This window comes from Coregonus clupeaformis, chromosome 31 (assembly GCF_020615455.1).
Source record: "Coregonus clupeaformis isolate EN_2021a chromosome 31, ASM2061545v1, whole genome shotgun sequence".
NCBI lineage: Eukaryota > Metazoa > Chordata > Actinopteri > Salmoniformes > Salmonidae > Coregonus > Coregonus clupeaformis.
In genome coordinates, this window is record NC_059222.1 from 10,419,024 (window position 1) to 10,433,337 (window position 14,314).

General features: G+C 40.7%; 3 protein-coding genes across 4 annotated transcripts; 1 reads left to right on the forward strand and 2 right to left on the reverse strand.

The window, feature by feature from the left end:
• The first annotated feature begins 1,723 nt into the window (after positions 1 to 1,723).
• Positions 1,724 to 10,225, forward strand: LOC121547551 (ras-related C3 botulinum toxin substrate 1). Its single transcript, XM_041858887.2, has 6 exons — positions 1,724 to 2,022; positions 3,778 to 3,849; positions 4,103 to 4,220; positions 7,631 to 7,693; positions 7,853 to 8,012; positions 8,345 to 10,225. The coding sequence occupies exons 1-6, from the start codon at positions 1,988 to 1,990 to the stop codon at positions 8,473 to 8,475; spliced, it is 579 nt and encodes a 192-aa protein (XP_041714821.1). The 5' UTR covers positions 1,724 to 1,987; the 3' UTR covers positions 8,476 to 10,225.
• Positions 10,226 to 10,229: 4 nt separating this feature from the next.
• crym (crystallin, mu) lies at positions 10,230 to 12,429 on the reverse strand. Of its 2 annotated transcripts, XM_041858879.2 has the most exons (8): positions 12,081 to 12,429; positions 11,851 to 12,001; positions 11,622 to 11,684; positions 11,386 to 11,487; positions 11,046 to 11,229; positions 10,784 to 10,905; positions 10,527 to 10,611; positions 10,230 to 10,434 (listed from the first exon to the last, which is right to left on the reverse strand). In XM_041858879.2, the coding sequence occupies exons 1-8, from the start codon at positions 12,245 to 12,247 to the stop codon at positions 10,370 to 10,372; spliced, it is 939 nt and encodes a 312-aa protein (XP_041714813.2). In that variant the 5' UTR covers positions 12,248 to 12,429; the 3' UTR covers positions 10,230 to 10,369. The 2 variants fall into 2 exon arrangements, with proteins under 2 accessions (XP_041714813.2, XP_041714814.2); XM_041858880.2 differs by lacking the exon at positions 11,622 to 11,684.
• A 473-nt stretch (positions 12,430 to 12,902) lies between these two features.
• On the reverse strand, positions 12,903 to 14,168 carry LOC121547553 (NHP2-like protein 1). Its single transcript, XM_041858890.2, has 3 exons — positions 13,969 to 14,168; positions 13,675 to 13,795; positions 12,903 to 13,385 (listed from the first exon to the last, which is right to left on the reverse strand). The coding sequence occupies exons 1-3, from the start codon at positions 13,969 to 13,971 to the stop codon at positions 13,123 to 13,125; spliced, it is 387 nt and encodes a 128-aa protein (XP_041714824.1). The 5' UTR covers positions 13,972 to 14,168; the 3' UTR covers positions 12,903 to 13,122.
• Positions 14,169 to 14,314: the final 146 nt, after the last annotated feature.

The following is a 14,314-nucleotide window of genomic DNA, read 5'->3' on the forward strand; positions in this document are numbered from 1 at the left end:
ACAACATATAGACGCAGAAACAGACAGAGAAATGTACACAAAGTTTACGGATATTATATACAAAATAGATAAGTCGACATAGAACTGTAGAGTATGAGCGAATTTACAGTGAGGAATATCCAATTTACAGTATAAATAAATATATCTATATGCAGAGGTAGGGATGTTCTGTGATGTAGTGCATCTAACAGGTCTTCATTAAAAAAGTTACTAACACCCACTGATTCTACACAAACCCCACACAATTACTCTTTGAGTGTCTTCCATGGCTCCATGGCTCCACATTTCCATTGGGACACATCTGTGTGTTAGTGCTAGTGCTGGCCCCTAGTCTCTGTGACAAGCATGTTTATCCTGCATTAATCCCTTTCCTCTGCTTTTACCCACCACTTAATGTTGTTGTCTATCCTATTAATATGTCAATCCCTTCAAAATCCCCCAATAACATAATCCTTCCTGCACTATTCCGATGAGGGGTATAAACATAGAATTAGGAATTAGAATATAGAATGGACATGAACCTTCTTATGGTGGTCCAGAAGTCAGCCATGTTGGTCAGGGAGTTGGTCAATCACGGTTTGCCAGTGCTGTGATAAGATATTGTGTAAAACAATGAATGTGAAGAATTTATCTGCACTGTATGTGTTTTAGCTAGCCAGACAGTTTTAGAGGAATGATTCCATTAATTTTTCAAATTAACTGCCAATATGCCAACATTCCATTCAAACAATGCAGTTAATCCACAGCCATACAGTGGCTCAAATCAGTTGATGAAAGGACTTAGAAAAGTTGTAAATGCAACAGGTACTGATATTGTATCATATAATAGCACTCACAGCTTTCCAAGAAAACAAAAGCTGAGCCATTCATGGTCTGTTTACATATATTTTAGAGGCTATTTATACAGAAAATGTGTATAAAACCTGTATATTTTAGATTTACTATAATTCCATTACCCAATTTCTGATACATCACATGCCTTACTTTTATTTTCCTGCATAAGTAAAGTTTTTGTTTCAATTGACTGATAACTCAGTAAAATCTTTGAAATTGTTGCATGTGACGTTTATATTTGTTTTCAGTGTACATGGGGATGGGGGGGCAGGGTTTGAGTTACTATGGAGACTGATTAATTAAAGATGAACTCAAGCCACTTTAATAGTTTTGCTGAGAAGGGGGGGGGGGGGGGGATGAGAGAATGAGAGAGACAGGGGAGGGAGAGAGACAGAGAGCGTGCGCGAGAGAGAGAGAGCTCAAAATTACAGTTTAACTGGTTTTATACTGTCTTACTCAGATGTCTTACAACATGGATCCACAGTCAGCAGAGGATAAACTCCCTTTTAATCTGTATGGTGCCATTGCCAATTTAGATAAGATGCAATTTGTCATCTATATAAATGTGGATAAACACATACTTTTTCTAAGGATAAAACACAGGACAACCATGACAAAGTTCCGGATTGATGAAATCATAACACCCAAAGTTTTGCATCTTGACTTGTCTTGACTGTCTCGTCTCATATGATGCCTGCCTCCTTTAAATCTTTACAACATTCAAATGATGAGGGAATACTGCCCTATAACTTTCAGAACCTAAAAGTGGCTGTAGACATATTATATTTACCGCTAGGTGGCGTCGCTTGACAGCCCTTTGAAAATTCCTCTATCCAATCTACGGTAAAACGGAAATGACTTGCATGGAATGGGAGCTACAGCTTCCGTTGTCTGAGGGCGTTTTTTCTAGCTTAGCACCAGAGATTTCTGGGTGGTGGCTGCTTGTTTTTACAAGTTTGGAATTCCACCAAGTTATTGTTGAGGACACTGATTTGAGGGAATTCTCCTAATTTACAAACTATCGTAACTTGGGGCCTCCAATCGAGGCTTCAAACCTTGTTTTTCCCCGTTGGAGTAACAAAAGAGTGGTTTACCAGCTAACCGATAAGCTACTATTTTAGCTAGCTAGCTTGCTAGTTGAGAGAGGCTTCAGATGCAGGCCATCAAGTGTGTTGTAGTGGGGGACGGGTAAGTTGAACCTACATTAGTCTAGTTAGCTATGATATATTAATTATAATATCAAATCATTGTCTCTAGAAGCCCATAGTTTGCTTGTTACCTTGCTAGCTAAATGGTGACAACTGTTGTCACTGTTTCCAGCTTGCTAACACATTTGTCTGTAAAGTTGTTATGGCATGCTAACTTAGCTTAACTAGTGTTCTGCATTCTCGTTTGCTGTTTATGGCTAGTTAGATAAAGCAGCTGTATGCACTGTTTTCTCAGAGTGGGATATGCAAAAATCACATTTCCAATTCACACATGCGTATTAATACGCACTGAAATATAAGCACCCACCAAATTATTGTTATTATTATTATTATTATTATTATTATTATGATTAGTTATTAAATTGTGCTTAGCTAGCTAACAATCCTTTAGGGTGGGTTGCCCCAACATGGTTTAAATGGATCTTAGATTAGATCTAATTTAGATTTTGTAAATCTAGGTTTATAGCTAGCTAATTAATGTGTTGCACCACTTAAAGCTGCAGTATGTAACTTTTTGGGCAACCCCACCAAATCTACATAGAAATGTGAGTTATAGATCTGTCATTCTCATTGAAAGCAGGTCTAAAAAGCGATAGATATGTTCTATGTGCGCTATTTCTATGCTGCCCGTTAAGTTTCGTTTTTGTCTTTTACTTTCTGTTTTGTACACCAGCTTCATCCAGCTGAAAATACAATATTTTTGGTTATGGAAAATATATTTCACAGCGGTTTATATGGTACAATGATTCTCTACAGTATACTTGCTTGTTTTGTCACATAAACTGAAATTAGGCAAACTTGAAATTTAGCAACCAGGAAATGGCGGATGGATTTCTGCATAGTGCATGTTTAATTTGAAACCTTGATTAGTTAATCTAAGGTTAAATCACTAATCTATGATTAGTGACCGGTGTCATAATACTTTCAACATAGCAATATGTTCTAATTTTATTGATATGGAAACAAACCAGCACTGGTCATTGCGAGTTTGCTAGATAGCTAGCAAAGTGAGTTTTCACTTCCAGACTAAATTATGCAATTAATTGCATTTTTCGTGAAATTTGTTAGCTGGCTAGTTGAGTTTACAAACATGATAAGCCACTGGAGCTGAAATTGTTACTCACACCAAAAATACAGCACATACACTGACATTTGATAAACATAAACATCCTTCAGTGGCAGTTTAGATTGAATCCCTAAACTACATTTACATTTGACTTTAAAACAATGGAGCAACAAGATTACATTTGATCTTGGTTTAAAGTCAAAATTAAACTTTGTTCAGAAGGAGCATTACATTTAACTGCAATTAATTTAAAATGAGGTTTCAAGTTTGGTGCAACAAGATTTATAGATAAACCTTGATTTACCCCAGTTTAAGAGTTATCCATGATGGTGCAACCCACCCTAAATGTCTGCTGCCTCTTCTTGATGAGCTCCACCATCCAACCTTATTTAGGACATTGTGATTGGGACTCAAATGTGTCATTCTCACGCAATGCTGGTAATATGTCCCTTTTGTAGAGAGAAACCTCAACATTGGAACACAACAAAGCTCCCCACAGTCTTACTGGATAATGCAGACATTATTCAGTTTAATGCATTGTCTCAAGTTGGCCAGTTACACACCATCCAAGTTCTACTTTCAGTTTTGAAATTGACATAAACAAAACAAAAACCAAGTGGTTTATTTCTCCTCCTCATCCCTCCATCTCTCTATGCTTCTCTCCTCCAGAGCTGTGGGTAAAACATGCCTGCTCATCAGCTACACCACCAACGCGTTCCCCGGGGAATACATCCCCACAGTGTAAGTACATACTCTCTCTCTATCTCTCCCCCCCACCACTCCCCCATCGCAGAAGGTGCCCCACACTAGAAACATAGAATGTTTACATTTTATAATCAGAGATGTGGTTGTTTAACCCTTTCCTGATGATCAGGAAATTCTATATTTGGCCTGTCGAATCATTGAAATGTACTGGTTGCCTTTATTTCCTGGTGGTGTGCTGATCACATCCCTGATGATGTCAATGTGGTATAACATGTACCTCTCTCTATAGCTTTGACAACTACTCTGCCAATGTGATGGTAGATGGGAAACCAGTGAATCTGGGTCTATGGGATACAGCAGGACAGGAAGACTACGACAGACTCAGACCACTGTCCTATCCACAAACGGTAAAACAACAGGATAAATGTACTGTGTCCTCTTTAGGTCACTAGTGTAAGCAATGAAGATTGTCAAGTGACTTTATTGCATCTCAAAGTATCCACCTAATTTTCGAGCGTTTCTATGGGCACAGCGAAACAACGGAAGTGATGGGATTTGACTTCCGCTTTACTTTACATTTTATATTTTAGTCATTTCGCAGACGCTCTAATCCAGAGCGATTTACAGGAGCAATTAGGGTTATGTGCCTTGCTCAAGGGCACATCGGCTGATTTTTCACCTAGTTGGCTCGGGGATTCAAACCAGCAACCTTTCGGTAACTGGCCCAACGCTCTTAACCGCTAGGCTACCTGACGCTAGGCTACCTATAGGCTGCAGTGCGCCGGTTGCAAACTTGGCGGAGTAAATTATTTGAAGCAGTCAATTTATAGAGCATAAAAGTAAAGTCAACAAGTGTAATTTTATATATTATATTTCATTCAAGTTCACTAACGTTAGCTAGACCTACTAGTTGTTCTGTTGCGATAATAACGTTAGTTGTGTCAGAGTTAAGGGCCATCCACCAAACCAATAACTATAACGATAAGCTATAGGCTACATAACTAAAAAACATTGGTGAGCACCCACACTAGGGGAAAGTTTATCGTTCTACAGCCTACAACTGTCAATCAACTGATCAACACATCGTACTGCACGCTGCCTATTAAAAAGATGTTAACACGACCATTCAGTGCTTTCAGGGTGTTTTCATTGTCATAGTGACAACTGCAAATAATACATCAATGTACATGTAGGCCATTTTTAAATGTAGCAATTCAACAACAAATGCCGTTTAGCCTGCACATATTTTACAGCATGTCATTGCTCGTTCCTCAAGTGGTTTGCAAGTGATTGGCAATTTTCTAACGGTTGTCAATTCGTTTGGGTCTTCTTTTTCACTGTGGTCATCTCTCTGTCTGTCCAGTGCAACAATGTTATCATAAATGGCCAAAAGTGATCACTCCAACGCACTTCCTCACCTCAACTGTAGGCCTGTTTTACATTCAGCAATTAGCAAGAGTAAGCCTGCTTCTTTCCCCTAATAGGCTGTTAGGCCTAGTATAAAAAATGATCAAAATAAATATCCTATAGCTTTTCCTGGGATTTCACGAGAAGAGGAATGGCTATTGTGGAGAGGCATGCATAGCCTATTGCACATGGAAACAGCTGGAAAAGAGAGGCTAGTGATATCTGATGTGCAGCCGAAGTAAGAAGGTAGATATTAGGCCATTCATTAGCTAAATATTAGGGCTATAGGATAAATATTTACCTGTCAAAGTGCAAGAAAAATAAATTAACAGATTATGAAATGGCAGATCTGTGGGTACCTCCAGGCTACCCTCTGTGGTCCCCGGGGATGCAAAGCTCCACTATTGATTAGGGCTACATTTTTAGACACAATTATTCTACAATTATTCTACCTGGGCTACAACAACACAGTGCAATGAGGAATGTATTATTGTTATCAAGTGAGTACACAATTATTGTCTATAGACTGTAAACTGCAGTGATATAGGCTAATTTGAATAACCGCTCAAGTGTCCTGTTTTGTTTCATGCCGAAATAACTGCATACAGCCTAGGCCTGATTATGCAACATTTTGGATCAGATGGGGTCTATTCTCGACAGTTTAGAAGATCTAGAAAGGTACATTAGCAGGCGACTCATATGGTGTATCCAGGCTCTGTAGTAGCCGGCCGCGACCGGGAGACCCATGGGGTGGCGCACAATTGGCCCAGCGTCGTCCAGGGTAAGGGAGGGAATGGCCGGCAGGGATGTAGCTCAGTTGGTAGAGCATGGCGTTTGCAACGCCAGGGTTGTGGGTTCGATTCCCACGGGGGGCCAGTATGAAAACTAAAAACTAAAAAAACTGTATGCACTAACTGTAAGTGGCTCTGGATAAGAGCGTCTGCTAAATGACTGAAATTTGTATTTTGGCAGGATGTAGCCTATCAGTGTTAAGATAGGCCTACTAGGAAAATATGGGCTTGTCCTTTCCAACTCCCTGCCCATTCTTAATGCTGTAGCCTATTTTACATTCAGCAAGCGAGAGCAAGCATGCATCTCTCCTCCAATAGGCTATTAGTAAAGAAAATAAGTGTCCAAGCTTTTGTAGTCTGGCTTTTTCAGGGACTCTACAAGATTTAAAGAGGAATAGCCGAGGCAGCGGCAGGGCCAGGTGTGTAATTGTGCAACAGATCAATGAAGACAGACCGGCTCAAGATGTAGCCTATAGCTTAAGTTAGAAGCCCTTAATTCATCAGCTCAATGTTAGGCTTCATACTGCAGTGAATATATACAGTCAATTTACACAGTGAAAGAAAAAGAAGTTAGCAGATAACGCAGCCTCGGGAGCGCACACAGCCTACACGATGTGCGCTCCCAGTCCCTGGGCACGCAGCTCCAAAAGATACCCTATTGATTCAGTTTTTTAGGGACAAGAAATGTACAACACAATGTAATGAAGAATATTCTTGTTTTCAAGTGAGGTATAAAACTCAGTCTAGACTGTGAACTGCCGTGAATTGCCATTTGTTATTTCAATAACCGCTCAAAAGCCTGTTGTTTTGCATGCATATTCATTTAGAAAGATAACTGCATCTAGCTTGCCTTATTGGACAACCATTTGGATCAGTTATGGGTATTTTCTCTGCAGTTTAGCCTACAAGGTCCAGGCACATTAGCAGGCTAGTAATATGGTGTATTTTGTCAGGATGTATTGGCTAACAGAAACATGCTAATGCAGGGATTTCTAGTGGCGCGCATATGGATGATCATAATAGGTGAGCACGGAGGAAGTTATACCCATTGTTTCCGCGTTTGGCTTCAGTGTTTTAAAAGCGTTCTAAAAATTGCTGTCAGCTCTGCATAAAGAATCAATCCCTACAACATTGTGAATAATATAACAAGTTCTTCAGGGTGTTAGGGAAAGGCGTATTGCATTGTGTTGGCAACATTGAGCATTTATATTCGGCATATAAAACTATGAGCCAACATTGAGCATTTATTATGGTTCAGAGGTCTGTATGTATGAGGAGGAGAGTACAGCCCTCTGTCCACAGTACTAAAACAATGTCTGGAGCAGACATTAAGGAAGTGAAAGAGTGCTCTGTCTGCCCCACATTCTGGACTCTGTGACTCCTCCCGGCAATTGACAGTGTTCAGGGAAACTTTATCCTCCTAGATAACAGTTAAGTTGTATTGCAGTGAATTGAGGACGTTCATGAACTCTGTCTGTCATGTATGGTTTGTTTGTACCATTCATAGCTACAAAACATTCATCTCCATAAATTGTAACCGTCTATTTTTTTATGGTTGATCTTGTAATGCTGTATTCGTATGACCAAATATATAATGCTGGTTGTTTCCTCCCCAACAGGATGTGTTTTTGATCTGTTTCTCTCTCGTGAGTCCTGCCTCCTTTGAAAACGTCCGTGCCAAGGTGAGCCATAGTCTCTGCTTTGTTTCTTTTTCGTTTATGCATTAAGCATTAAGTTATCAACATGGTCATTACTTGTGAGGGTGGATTTTGATAGATAGGCCTCTAGTCTACAGTAACGTCCTGATCCTATCCTGACTGTCTTGTCCCTGTCCTCCATAGTGGTACCCAGAGGTGAGACACCACTGCCCCAACACCCCAATCATCCTGGTGGGCACCAAGCTGGATCTGAGAGACGACAAGGACACCATCGAGAAGCTGAAGGAGAAGAAACTCACCCCCATCACCTACCCCCAGGGCCTGGCCATGGCAAAAGAGATTGGTTAGTATACTAATAGTACTTTAGTGTCCTGTCTAGGAGGTGTACTTGTACATCAAGCTGCCTCACGCTACAAAAACAACAGATAGGCTCCTGTCCTATGAGCTGTTCTGGCTCGGACAAGGCTTACTTGCTTCTTAGCAGTACTTTAGGGCCCGGTTTCCCGGACGAAGAGTAAGCCTATTACTGGACTACACAGCAATGTCAATGGAGTTTCTCGGTAGCTTAATTTGGATCCGGATGGGGTAGTCATAGCTATTATTCAATTTAGGATTTTAATGAATGAAATCCCCATTTGCTGTGACGTTGAATGCCGGCCTGTGTCTCCTCTACAGGAGCAGTAAAGTACCTGGAATGCTCAGCTTTGACACAGCGTGGCCTTAAGACAGTGTTTGACGAAGCCATCCGGGCGGTCTTGTGTCCCCCGCCCGTCAAGAAGAGGAAGAGGAAGTGCTCACTACTCTAAACGCTGCAGACAGGAAGGAGGAAGTCACACTGCAGTCTGAGCTCACCTGTTGGTTGGGGGGAGGAAGAAGAAGAGGGTGGGGGAGTATCTTAGGAGGAAGGGGGAGGATTCTACAAAAAGTATCCAGATGTCATTTTTTTAGTACATAGTACTTAAATATGATTGATTTTATTATACAAATCCTAGAATTAGAGCTTTGTGAAATTCCTGCTGCCTTCTAAAAAATGTACTTGTTTTTTTATGTTCCTGGAAGATAATACTAATTGCTCTTTTCAATTTTTGTCTCTTTCCACTCTTCTCAAGAGTCCATATTGTTTGTTTACAGACTTCAATCAATTGTGTAGAATTGAGGTGTTGCCAAAATTCCTACCGCATATAATGGTCATCACTTTCTAGTAGCTCCATGAACACTAAATGGAATGATTTCTTCTTATTCTTGTGTTTTTTCTCTTTTGTACCAGATGTGCGACCATCATTTACTAAATCTTAAAAGAATGTTTTAAATAGTTCAAGAGAAATGGAAGTAAACTCAAAAAAATTAAAAAAAGCATAGTGTTGTAGTAGTATCGTCTATGTTCTATAGTCATACTCTATGTAGATCAAGTGAATTTAGATAAATCTTTTCTCGTCAGGTGGATTTTATCCATCCTCAAATAAATCGTCAAAACAACTGTCAATAATGGATAATAGCTATCACTTTATACCTAGGTGGATTAAATGCTTATTAGATCCAGCTAAATATCCACTTACAGTACTTGGTGCTCCCCCTTGATCTGAGAAAATATCCAGTATTTTACATTCTACAGGTGTCTATAGAAAATATGTATAGGAGAACCTGTTAGTCAGAAAGAGGATGGAGAATGGTTCTTTATCAGACCAATTTAGATGGATCCCTCTTGTTGGATTAAACAACGGTTTCACAAACCGTGTTTTCTGTACATAAACACAAAATACATCCATCGTACGAGTATTGTTAGTAATGGAACTGTAGTGTGTAGTCTGTCAGCTTTACACTCCAAACACCTGCGTGCGTCATAACTTTTTTGTTATAGGCCTGTTTGTTATACGGTAGAATCTAGGCTTGTATTCAACTTCATTCCCTTTAAGAACTGATTCTGTCAGCAGTTGCCATCTATCCAGTCCTTTACAAAGGTCTAGTTCTAGTGTGAAGAATCTGGAGTTTGTTTGCTACTCGAAACGTAGTTGTCGTGAACTCGTTTTAACATTAAGCTTTGTCATCATTAACATCATGATGCTATGTAAACGTCATCAGAGCTACCTATTACTAGTCTGGGAAACGGTCTTTTTAGCGAACATTCCACTCCTTGCCACTCCTTCCATTTGGCCGATGGCAGGAGTGGCAATGAATGGAATGTAATAGCTGAACAGAGACTGCAACCATGCTAACCTATGACTGTATCTCACTAAAAACTGAGCAATTTAAAATAATTCAGAAGAAGTTGAACTGACCATGTGTTCTTTGTCTGTTATACTGTAGCTTATAATTGCTGTATTTAAAATATACAGTAGTTCAGTGATATACCTACCAGTGACTATTTTCAAAGTATTATTTTTAATTTGAACTGAGTGAGGCTGTTGTTCTGAGCTATTACCAGTGTTAACGGCACAATGAAAGAAATGATACACTTGATTTTTCTTCTGGCTAAATGTGGTTTTATTTTGACATGATAATATAGTAGTTCATCTGCTGATTATTTTTTTTTAAGCCAATAAATTCATTTAAAATCTCTGCCTATTGTCTGTTTTTTACATTCTGTTGTGCAGATGTAGGAATGTGCTTCAACTCCCAATATCTTTCCACCTACTCCTTTAAAGAACTGGTGGGAATGTAAGTGATCACATTCATGGCCATCCCATTATCCTCCTCAGGTCTTCAGTATTTGCTCTTCCACTGTTCAAACACAAGCTTGGCAGAGACTGCATCTTGAATCCCCATTCCTGTTGTATACAAACGGGATCAATAAAACTTTTAAGTACAATGGAGGAACATGTTACAGGATTTGAATAGAGGATAAAGTAAGACGATCTACCAAGGGATTTGAACACAGTGGTCTTCTCTCTATGGGCAGGTCTTGTTCCATTGAGAACCTCTCCAAGCTCTGCAAACACTTTGGCCTGGAGATGAAGTATTCATTAGCACACCAAATCATGTTAAAGCATATTTATCCTTTAATTGGGATGCCTACTTTTATTACTACCATAAACCAAGATTGCATTCAGTAGGCACAACTGGAAGAAACCCAGAAACAGAATACCAATAACCATTTGAACTATTCTCACAACCTACCCCAGACAGGATGATATCTCCTGACTCTGCTACAGCTCCCTCTCTGCTGTCCACATACACCTCAGCCTGCCTCATCAACACATCATCCAGCTCCCTCCAGTCTGGCCTGCAGGCTCCCACAGCTACCACGCACACACAGCAATGACACATTACATTAAGACCAAAGAGAGAGATGGCAGTGCCATTACAGTATGTTATCTACACACATCAAAATCTTATGTCAAGGCATGGCACTATCATCTTCAGTCAGGAGTCTCCTCACCTGCTACATGGGCACCTGGCTTGACCCACTGGCCAAAGAGCACTGGTTCAATGGCCTTAGTCACAGTGACTATGACGTCTGCCCCATTCACTGCCTCCTCCACTGACTCACATACTGTAACATGACCCTGGGTGGACTGGGCAAACCTCTCCGCCGACTCTTTCCTCCTGCTCCACACACGGACCTGTAATGATGTGATCCCTCAATGGCCTTTGATATTTTCTCATGACCCACAACAAGATATTTCTAACCAGAACCAAGTCTTATGTCTGGAGGATATAGCCACACACCAGTGGGTCTCTCTAATCACCCATTCAGAAACACTGAATCACTCTGGTACCTCTTTAAAGGAGAAGGTTTCTGTGAAGACGTTGTAGTGGCTGAGGGCCTGATGGCCAGCTCCCAGTATGGTCAACACCTCCGACTGGGCTGGCATCAACAGCTGGACAGTTCCAAGGGGGGTTCCAAACATTCCAAAATTAGAACAGCACAATGTTAGAGTTATTGACAGGTAGTGAGCAATCCCCAATTAAGAGTGTATGCATGCTTGCCTAGGCCACATGGAGAGGGCCTTACTTTGGCAGAAATAGCAGACACTGCTGCTGTCCTTTTGGCTGTGATGACCTCCCCATCCATGACCTGCAGATGTCAACCACACTGAGACAGATGTTATAACTGAATTGACCTCTATTATAACCAGCTGTGCTAAATCCTTGAATTATTTGACTCTGCTTGTATGGCTGGGTGGTCACAAATGATAAATAACATATAATGGCCACTGTTAAATAGTCATAGGCATACTCACAGCTTTGACGTTCCCATACTCAGGATCAAACAGCAACACTGTGGCTTGAGTTGATGGCAGAGTTGACCCACTCTCCCTCTTGTAAAAACACACCAACTTTGTGCACAGGATGTCTTCATGCACCAAATATGCAGGCATCAGCCCCAGGAATCTAGGCGGACATTTTTTAAACAGTATTGTTACTAAATTACCGACCAATGATAAATAAGGGAATTAATTAATAAACATACCCATTGTATTTTTGTAACGGGACCGTACTACGGACGGGCTGGATCATTTCTGCGCTGTCCCGTTTGGAAAACGTCCCCAGTGCTACTTCAAGTCGCGGGATCAAATCTTTATAATCCAACAATCCTTCAACCTCATCTTGTCGTATAAGAACGGGTGGCTCAGCCATGGTGGCTAAAGCTTTTGCTCAACTCAAGCGTGCAGATAGTTTATGATCAGTGAGGAGTCCTAAAGTTCAACTTTTCTGAAATGTGACCTCGGTATTAGGTAAATGATTCCAGCTCCGAGGCTGCGTTCAAAACACCACACCAAATGTTTGCGTGAACGCTTGGAATTCTTCTAAAAACGCTCTACAGAACATCAAATGGGCACATATTTTCTGCAGTCAGTTTATGAGGGGTCCCTAAACAAAAAAACGTTTGCCTTGCTGTTTCGCAACATACATGTGGTACTTGCTCAACATCTAACAATATTGTATGCAAGAGAAGTTGAGGGCTGAACCAACTAGAAAAATAGGATCTATTCATTCATAACGAACTTACATTTTTCTAGTTGGTTCATCCCTCCATAAAAGTTCTCAACCAATTTCTCTTGCATACACATACTTTATACCTCCTGTAGCTCAGTTGGTAGAGCATGGCGCTTGCAACGCCAGGGTTGTGGGTTCGATTACCACGGGGGGCCAGTATGAAAAATGTATGCACTCACTAACTGTAAGTCGCTCTGGATAAGAGCGTCTGCTAAATTACTAAAATGTAATGTAAAATGTAATAGTCTTCTGGCACTTCCAAAATGAAAGAATACAATTACAGAACACACATGAGTAAAAAGAAACATGTTTTATTATCACAAAACATAAGAGTTAATGACTTAACATAGTACATGGAAATGAATCATTTTCTTTTCATGTACCCTGACAAAATAGAAATAGATACTTGTAGACAATGCATCTTCCAAAGACAACTGTACTATCCAAAAGAAGACATAATTCAACTGCCTGATAAAGTCCTTCAGACTATCCAATACAACAGAGCAGCAACCAGATCAGACCAGCAGTCTCTCAATGGCCATCTGGGTAGACTGGATCTGTGGCTTCAGCTGAGAGCCCTCCTTGATGGTGATTGAGGTGGCGATGACGGGGCGGGAGACCCCACAGGCACGCCCCAGGGCCTGCTTGGAGCGCACAAACACGTAGGGGACGTTCTTATCTTCGCAGAGCAGTGGCAGGTGGAGGATGATCTCCAGTGGCTCAGCATCAGCAGCCATCACAATGAACTCAGAGATACCACGGTTCAATGTCTTGGTGGCTAGAAGAGGGTAGACAAGATTCAAGGGTTAGTGACATATGTCTTTGATAGATTATAACGCAGAATGAGAACTCCATAGATAACTGTTGTAGTGTTTAAAGAGGTAATCTGAGCAGGATTTGAATCAGCTAACCTCTGGTCAGAGACCAAGCACACACAACCTCGTGTACTGTGCCATAGGACCGGATGTCTTAGAAGCTGGTATAATGTGGTCACAGAAAATAGTATATTTACAGTACATTACTGATATTATCAATTGGGTATTCATCAATATGTCAGATTCTCTCACCCTCATTGGCCCCTTTCCTCAACTGTTTGTAGTTAGAGGCTTGCTGCACAAGGTCCAGGATGGTTTTGGAAAGTGTGGCGTCGGCTAGGGGGTAGGCCTTGGGATTCACTTCGGCTTCAGTCTGAGAACAAACCCAAAAACAGTTAGAAGATGTAGAGACTAGATGAGAACGAAATAACGCTATCATTATCATCAATTAGGTAACGTTAACTAGCTACGTTATTACCGGTATTCAGGTAGTTAGCGAACGTTAGCTAGAAATGCTAACTGAAGCGGTTAATTTAAAACACTCACCATGTTTGTTTCCGTTTATTTCTGATATTTCTCCTCTCGGCGAATGCTTCACGGAGGACTATACGTCTGTGATTGAGGTTTTGGGAAATCCAAAAATAAATCGTTCTGTAGCTACAACAGCTTGTTTAGATTCTCAAAAGCTAGAGGAACTTCAACACGCAGCTACTCTAACAACACGTGTGTAGGACTGAGCATGGAACGCATGGGGGCTTTGCTTGCTAAACTGGACAGGAAGTGAATTGTTTGACCCGCCCATGTTCTTCTTTTTGCTTTGGTTTGTGCCACAGGTATTTTCCATTGATGCATGTTGTACATTTTCACAAAATGTGGGCAATATTTGTAGAAT